Here is a 9,171-nt window from a genome sequence, read left to right as displayed (position 1 = left end):
TCGTTGCCCAAACCGGAAATAATTAAATTGTCTGATTACAAAAGGCTTTTTAAAATGAATGTGACCGTCTTCAGACTGAAATATTTGCCACACACTTAAAGTCTAGACATGGTTATGGTGTGTAAAAACAGCGCCAGGATGAGCGAGTTAGTTTTTGTACTCAAGTAAAGCAAAATTCATACAAAACCTTTCCAAAGACAAACAGAAAAATCGTTTTGCGAAGTTTTTGAGTTTCATTTTGAGATTTATTAATGATGACGTCCTGCAACTCAATGACATACGTTACAAGGAATGCTTGCATCAAATATCTATCAGTAAACAATAAATCAAGGATACTTTCAATCAAAATAAAATTTTCTGCTTCATATATGGATCTCTTCTTGATATTGACACAACTTGACAATTTCAGCTTTCTCAATGGCATCTTTCCGTTTCTAGGCAGTAACATACCACCTACCTCATAATCTGGCGTTTTCGTTTCGTTTCGAAATTGATTTTGGTTTTGCGAATTCAGGTTCGCGATTTACGCACTTCATTAATAGGAGTGTACTCTTGGCACTTAAAACATTTGGGTTGTGAGAACGAAAGACCGAAATCGACATTACCTGACTTTTAAACTACCACCAGGAGGACTAGTTAGCGAATACCATGTGTCTGAAATCACAACCGTCAATGTGGTGTTAGATCTTTAGATACATGACGGGTCGTCAAATCTGTAAATTTACCGATGGTCATACTATTCCCAACTCATGCAATTATAATATTTTTACTGCGTGTCGACGTAACCAATCTTGCGATTTCCTCTAAAATTAATTTGTTTTTAAATTTTGATTTGTTTATTTTAAATCAATTTATATAAGGTTAGGGTAAACTGTTTTTGCCAGGCCAGTTATTTAGGTACAATAGTACTGTTATAATATAAATTAAAATATTGTATAGGTTTTAGAGTTTTCTATATTTAAGGCGAAAATGTCTTCATTCACTTAACATTCTTATCTAAAGTTTTTTACGAGGTAACTATTTGGCAGAATACTCTTAATTAAATTGTTAAATTCGGTTATGAATATGCTTGATTAGAGGCAACAGTAGTATACCGATTTTCAAATCGCATAAATTACGATAAAAAACGAAATCCGAGGGAATCGCATGAACCTCTACGAGGTCAAATGGTTCGACAGTATAGGAGTCACTCGCCACCATGCGAATCAAGATTCAGTCAAAATGTCACAATCGGAAATAAAACAAATTAAAGAGCTTTTGGGGTTGATGCGATTCCCTAAGTGTTCGTCTGTTACATTGATATGCCTCTTTTAAACCGATTAAAGAGATTTGCACATCAGTAAATTAGTATTGCCTTAATTAGAGCTTCATGTACCTCTATCTTGTTTAAATCTTTACAATATCGCTTCAACTGAGATGTTTGAGTAACACAGATTACAACACCAATTAACATTGTCAAAACTTGCAATAGGACGTGTTATTTGTTGTGTCATTTTCTGACAAATAATTATTTAAATCTTACAAACTTAAAACGTTTATAATTTGTATCTTCATTTTCTTCATTTTTCTTTTCTTCGTTTGTCAGCATATACAATCTGCATAAAAATGAAAAAAAAAAGATTTTATCGATCTATTGCCAACCTGTTTCTTTTCTTTGTATATAAATGAAACACAATAATCGTGTACATGTATAAATGTATATTAAACAACTACAATGTACAGCTCTATTTTACCCCCAATGCAATAAAAAGGAGTTGATGTGGTATTTTGTCTGTATGAACATGATAAGAGAGTATAATGATATTACTAGTACTAGTATTGATTATTCTCATTTACTCAGATGTCGAAAGAGGAATCTGAAATTTAGTGCAGCACATTATAATACATATTTGTTCTAATTTGCATCATCGTTTGACAATAACTGCTGTTCGTTAGGATATTTGCAGCACATACAACATGTACAATTTATCATGTAAATGCATTAATGAATCTTAAATTTTGAATATTTGATAATTGTAATGGAAGTCAGATGGAAATCATAATGTAGCAAAGCCACCGTAAGTGTTTTCATAAAAAGTCATGACATCAATACGGGGGTTAACATGTTCCTTCCAAAGACGGAGTAGAGTTTCCAACTTTTAACTTAAATGGGAGTCTCTTCCGGAAATACGAAAAAATAATAATCATTACTCGGGTAAAGAAATAACACGTATGTTTGTAAACTCTTATATTTACAAACTCCAAATTGTTTGGTGCATTTTATCGGCCAGCATAAATATATCACCACGAAACGTTTGACTACCCAAGGCATACATGTAAAGCTGTACCCTAAATGAACATGATGAAGATATAAAGTAACCACTGAAAGCTCCCTTCAAAAAAGACATATAACACAAAAAAACAAATAATAATAATAATAATGAGTTTTGAAGACTCGGCAATCTCTTGACATCCCACAATATATTGTCCACTACTTTGTTTACGCGAGTGTTGTAATCTATATATAGATGCTAAACAAATTGCGTTAATGAAATACATGGAGAAAAGAATCAGAAAGTTCAGAATTATTTATCTTTTAACGTATCACCGGGTTTGTACTTATATGAGCAACACGACGGGTGCCACATGTGGAGCAGGATCTTCTGACCCTTCCGGAGCACCCAATATCACCTTCCGGTTTTTGTGGGGTTCGTGCTCAGTCCTTAGTTTTCTATGTTGTGTTTTGTGTACTGTTGTTTGTCTTTTCGTCGTATTTCGTTTTTTTGCCATGACATTGTCAGTTTCTTTTCGACTTATGAATTTAATATCCCTTTGGTATCTTTTGCCTCTCTTTTATCTTTTCACGTGACCTGCTATTGCGTTTGTTAATGTAAACGATTACATTTGTGAAATTGACCTTCAAACTACGGACTTTTCTAAAAAAAGATATGCCAAAACAATTCATTGTTGTGTAACGTTTAGTTCCTTAAAATAAAATTTACTCTGATTTGATGTGTGGATGGACATACTGCATACGTTGGGCGAGGTGCTATAATGCGTCTTATTTACGCAACATAGCCGTCACGTGTAAAGATAACATGTATCAGTATATTATTTTTAAAACATATTCAATATAGAAAATTGATACATTACCCAAAGAATAATAAGCCAACTACATGGCAACCTCCAAAGGCTAGCCAAGCGATTCCTCTATAAACCGAAACAGTTCCACCATATAAGAGGTTTGAAAGCACAGAACCAACCAAAGAGCACCCAGAGTCGATTGCGGCTATACTTCCATAAAGTGCACCTAAAATTGAATTGATATTTTTTTGTTACAGTTATTCATAATATAAAACTTGTAGAAACAGATTATTTAGTAATAAGTACATGTAGGATACTGTTTTTATAATTACATTATATCTGGACATTTCTGAATTCATGATTTGATGTTCTATACATTACCAAGAGCTGTCCGATTGACAGCAAACCGGATTTCCTGCGTGAAAATGATATTTGCAGATCTGGACCCCCAAACAGGATCAAGTTAAAAAAATAAATGAATTTCTGTAGGGTTCAGAAATGGAAGGGCACAAATTAATCTAAGTATCACTTTTTTTCCCTACTTAAAGGTCTACAACTCAACAACGATAAAAGTTAACATCGTGAAAATAAACTTCACCTTCACTTAGTCACAGGGAACAACATATCTAAATTTGAAAAGATTCCGTTACAGCATTTTCAAGTTATTGCACGGACACGCTCTAAGTATCACTTTTCGCTATTTAACGATCTACAACTCAACAACGATAAAAGTTAACATCGTGAAAATCAAACTTGACCTTTATTTAGTCACAGGAAACAACATATCTAAATTTGAAAAGATTCCGTTACAGTATTTTCAAGTTTTTGCACGGACAACGCTCTAAGTATCACTTTTCGCTATTTAACGGTCTATATCTCAACAACGATAAAAGTTAACATCGTGAAAATCAAACTTGACCTTAATTTAGTCACAGGAAACAACATATATAAATTTGAAAAGATTCCGTTACAGTATTTTCATGTTATTGCACGGACAACGCTCTAAGTATCACTTTTTGCACAACGATAAAAGCTAACATCGTGATAATCAAACTTGACCTTCATTTAGTCACAGGAAACAACATATCTAAATTTGAAAAGATTTCGTTCAAGCGTTTTCAAGTAATTGCACGGACAACGCTCTAAGTATCACTTTTCGCTACTTAAAGGTCTACAAATCAAAAACGATAAACGCTAAAATCGTTAAAATCAAAATTAACCTTCATTTAGTCACAGGAAACAATATATATAAATTTGAAAAGATTTCATCAAAGCGTTTTTAAAGTTTTTGAGTTATTGAACGGACAATGTTTGGCAGCCGTCCGTACGTCACCAAACTAATGACCGTTTTTTTTCTTCGGAAATCAGGTTAAACATGATACTAAACGTTACCTTACGAGGGTGAGAAACTGTCTCAAATTGGCAAAGAAATGTTTTCAAACCATATTAACAGTAGAGAAATCAGCACTGTCTCAATATTTGAAGCAATAAAGACATTATGTCATCGATGTAAATACAGGTATGAAAACGACTGATAAGCTTACAACCAAATCTATCACAAAACACAGATATTTACAAGATTTTTAAACGGCAAATTTTCTATAAATAATTTTTTTTTAAATAAACAAATGAAACTGTTCCTCCGAAATCTTATATGTATCGTGAATTAGTTATTGTTTTCTTTTTTAAGACCTTGATAGACGCTATAGCGATCATCTTCACATACACCAAAATTAATAACAAACGGGACTGTTTTTTTTTCCTTATCATAATTTTCCGTTGACTGCTCATGGAGTGCACATATATCCGTTTGTTCGATATAAGCGGGTTTGCAGTAACGTCTATGATTCCAGAATCATAAGTTTTGCATTACCAACATTAAATCTATAAATTTGTCAAAACATTTATTGAATTTATATTCCAGATATATGGGGGCTTTTGCATAAACTATGTTTACACAGGCATTAATGTGATAAAAGTTGTATATCACACGTAATGATGGTTTTAAAGGTACCATATATGACAATTAGCTTTCAAATATATATATTTTTGGCTTAATAGCGTTATTAATAAAAGATAATGATTATAATGTTCCTTATAAAATCATTGTGTCAGTTAATCATTGTGTCATTTATTTAGAATTAACATTGATTTACTTACAATGTATTTACAGTTTGAAACACGCCTTAAATGTTACATTTGACATCAAAACGGAATATTTTACCTCAGTTTTAAAACAAATTTCTCAAAAAATCTCAAAGTAAAAGATCAAATTTATTAACACCACTGAACCAAATGCAGCTCGTTTTTACTGGAAAGAAATCTAAGAACGTCAAAGATGTTTGTCAAATGTAACATGCAAATATTAATTACATTATTTTACCACATTGTTTTTTATAAGAACAAAACCTATTATTTAATATTTTTATTTTGCTCAATATTTCACACTTACAAAAAAAATTAAAAAAAAATTATCTTTCGACTGAAAAACCTCAGTTATTATTCATAATATCTCAAAGATAGCTAAAATCCCCCTGTTTTATACATTTTATGATACTTTATTGATGTAGATCGGAACGGACCCTCAAAACACCTCCTCCTTTATATATCGGCTTCATGCCTTTAAAATTGTTTTTTTTACAAATATTGAGAACAGTTAAGAATTTCACAGTAAATTTTTATTTTAAGGGCCAATTTGCCTCTTGCTATTTCTCTTTCTTTTTGGAAATTATCACAGATGATAATTGTCGACTTTCTCTACAGCTATATACATTGCCAACTTTTTAAAGTTTCTTTGAAAATGGTATAACTTTCACTAAAACAAAATATAAAACAGTTTGAAAAATCAAACAAGTAATTAGATATAGGAAGATGTGGTATGAGTGCCAATGAGACAACTCTCCATCCAAGATACAATTTATAAAAGTAAACCATTATAGAATGGCAGAATACGGAATACTAAAAAATTGTCACTGTACCAAAAACCGAAATATTCGGAAGAAAACAAGATCAACCCGTTTTAAAATGTCTAGAAAATAACGATCTTCAAAATAATTATAAATCTCATTCGATCATTTTGTAGGTAGTCATCAAAACGACTTATCATATATATTGTTAGTAAAAGATATAATACTTCATGGTTAATAATGATGAAAGAAAACTACATGTCAACGGATACAGGAGGATATTTAATACCTTGTCTTTCTCTTGGTGTTATTTGCGACATCTCAGATCGTATTACAATAACTGGAAAGTTCAGGAAAAGACCTACCACGGGAGCTGAAAAGGCAATAGTAATGTTATACTACAACAGAAAAACAAAGAATATGGGGTATCCAACCATGACACAAAATCACTACATGCATATAGCAAAAAAACATACAAAAAGCAAAGGAACAGCGCTTTTATTGCTGTTCTTCATCTCAAAGTCGCAGTGAGGCATACAACACGGATCAAAAAAACAAATAATTCTCACTTCACTGCGCACGTTTAAACAAATTAGTACTAATGTGACAATTTCAAATAATTACCATCATAATGTGTCAAATGAAATGATTAAAAAATATGACAGAATTCAACTTTTAAGCAACGATCAATATTCTATAAGTCACGTTGCAGTTGAAGAATTTTATGGGTTTTTTCGAAAGTGGATAAGCTGTATAAATGTATTGTGATTATGGTATGAATTTGTGTGTGTGTGTGTGTGTGTGCGTGTGTATATGGTTTCTTTATTTTGTTGTTGTTGATATGATATTGTTCCCTGTCAAAAGAATTTGAAATTTATTAATGTGTATTTTATCATTTTATTTTAATAATCTGTGTTGCTGGTGTGTAGATTAAATTACATTTAACCAAACGTGTATTGAACAAAGTTTTTCGTTTGTAATTATGCTGATTGAATTGTGTATACACGTTTTGACGTAAGTAAATGAGAAAATTATCCACATATACATACTCATAAATAGCATCTTATCGTTTATAGCTAGTGCTGTCAGGACATAACAGCCAATCGCAGAAAGAGAACCCACAACAACCATGGCGTCTTTTGACATACATTTGTAGAGAGGCCGTGTCAATGCTACACCAACAATCATTTGTGCAACACTTCTACCTCCTCCAAACAATCCAATAAGAACAGAATTCCAACAGAAGGGAGAGTTCATTACATAAAGTGAGTAAACATTGATCCTTCCAATATTAGGCAGCGCTTGGAGCGAAAATACAACTGCAAGGAGTATGTATTTATTTCTCAGAGGAGTCTTTTTGATATAGAATGAAACTGCATTTTTCAGATATTCTAATTGTGTCATAGTTGTTATTTTATTTGTTAATCTTACACTCTCTGGTAGTAAAATGATGAGAAAACAGAGCAAAACTCCCACTCCAACCATTAGTACCGATCCGTATAGAAATCCAAAAAACTTAATAATATACCCGGATGTGAATATTCCTAATGCAACACCAACTCCAAGAGTTATTTCTACAAAAACTATACCAAACAGTCTACTTTTCCCATAGTTTGTCATATCTGCAGTAAAAGAATACGCTGATGCTAAAAGGCTTATCCACATTCCACACAAACCATCAACGAAAAAAGCGATCACGAATGTATAAATGTTCCACTCCAGTTTTATACCTATTGCAAAAAAGGCAGATTTGAACATTAAACCGAAAGTAGGAATAAATAATGCCGCTCTGCGTCCGATCACATCACTCCATGATCCAACCATTAAAGACATTAAAAGAACCGGAACACTTTGCGCTAGATGACAGTAAGCATTCCAGTTTGCCGTTATGGATTGTATTTTCTGTTGCTGTTTGAACAAGGGTGACGACTTATTTGCCTCACATAATGACTGACGCGACGCTGACAAGACACTGCTGATATTATTTTCTTTTTGAACTGCATAATAAGCAAATTGTGTTTCGGCAGTACTCACGACAACATTCCCGAAGGTCATTAGTATTATAATTACTGGCATTAGCAAATGGCGAATTCTGAATTTTGGTACTTGTTCTTCTTCCTGTTTTGCTTCATCCTCCTCCTCTTCCGACATGTTGTATACTCTGAAATACATAAAAACAAGGAGATGTGATATGATTGCCAATGTGACAACTATCCACTAGAGTTCAAAAGAAGTGAATGTAAGCAATTATAGGCAACCTTACGGCTTTCAACAATGAGAACAAAACCAATACCGTAAAGTCGGATATAAAAGGCCCTGACATAAAAGATGTGAAAAAATTCAAGCGAGAAAACTAACGGTCTAATTAACAACAAAGCAATGTATGAAAAATAAATATGACAGACATAAACCAACGACATGTGTTTTTATATGATAACAAGATAATGGCGGCTGTTGAAATTCGAACAAACGAACTGTTGTACAAATAATATATGTGTTGGCTTATTCTTTGCCAGTCTCCTATTTAAAATTATGTCGAACTTTTTTCTGATGTAATTCAGACACGCTCGAACTCGCAATAATTTAGAGACTGTAAGTCATGCTCTTGATGTATCCTTATGTTTATCGTGTCGTTGGATTACTGTCTCATTTACACATGTCCAAAATCTTGTTGTGTTGATTACATATATTTATGCATCGAGTACTCTCTATTTTAAACTCAATTGTACGAGGATTATCTTGATAGAAAGTTAGGAAAATGCTTTCGAGGAAATACCCGTTCACAAAATCGCAAATACTACAATAGTTCCATTAACAATGAACAAAATGCAACTTACCACAGCATGTTCAAAAGCAGCTTACCTTTTAAAACTTATTTATAATTTACGTAGTGCGTAATGTATTTACCAATAAAACACACTACTTGTTTGACATGGTAATCTTGATATTATGTAAAATAGGTAAAATGTGTGTATTTGTGATAATTCATCAAACAGATATGATGTATTGTACAAAATTTTGTTTGAGCGTCCAAGCCTTTTAAGCTGCATTAGCTACGATTTCGACAGTTAGACAAATTTAAGTTTTTTTTGTTTTTGTTTCAAACATTTACATGAACAGGAACATTGAATAATAATAATTCACTATTAGCTGTCGGTTTGGTTAAGTTTTGTAAACTTATACATTAATGCCTTGCAATACA

The 9,171-nt window shown here is 32.4% G+C and overlaps 1 protein-coding gene across 1 annotated transcript; it reads right to left on the bottom strand.

Moving 5' to 3' along the window:
* Positions 1-399: 399 nt before the first annotated feature.
* On the bottom strand, positions 400-8,840 carry LOC127715089 (solute carrier family 46 member 3-like). The gene is made up of 5 exons (XM_052221126.1): positions 8,807-8,840; positions 7,019-8,130; positions 6,259-6,342; positions 3,133-3,289; positions 400-1,595 (listed from the first exon to the last, which is right to left on the bottom strand). Exons 2-5 carry the CDS (start codon positions 8,118-8,120, stop codon positions 1,508-1,510), a joined length of 1,431 nt encoding a protein of 476 aa, XP_052077086.1. The 5' UTR covers positions 8,121-8,130; positions 8,807-8,840; the 3' UTR covers positions 400-1,507.
* Between the last annotated feature and the right edge of the window lie 331 nt (positions 8,841-9,171).

This window comes from Mytilus californianus, unplaced genomic scaffold, assembly GCF_021869535.1.
Source record: "Mytilus californianus isolate M0D057914Y unplaced genomic scaffold, xbMytCali1.0.p SCAF_9, whole genome shotgun sequence".
Lineage (NCBI taxonomy): Eukaryota > Metazoa > Mollusca > Bivalvia > Mytilida > Mytilidae > Mytilus > Mytilus californianus.
This window is presented reverse-complemented; position numbering and strand designations above follow the sequence as displayed.

Excerpts from the sequence above, each read along its gene's own strand:
- LOC127715089 (XM_052221126.1), bottom strand. The coding sequence starts at position 8,120 with ATGTCGGAAGAGGAGGAGGATGAAGCAAAACAGGAAGAAGAACAAGTA. Across the intron at positions 6,343-7,018 it reads CGATAAGATGCTATTTATGA|CTCCCGTGGTAGGTCTTTTC; the intron begins GTATGTATATGT and ends TTGCCTTTTCAG. Across the intron at positions 3,290-6,258 it reads AACACCAAGAGAAAGACAAG|GTGCACTTTATGGAAGTATA; the intron begins GTATTAAATATC and ends ATTCAATTTTAG.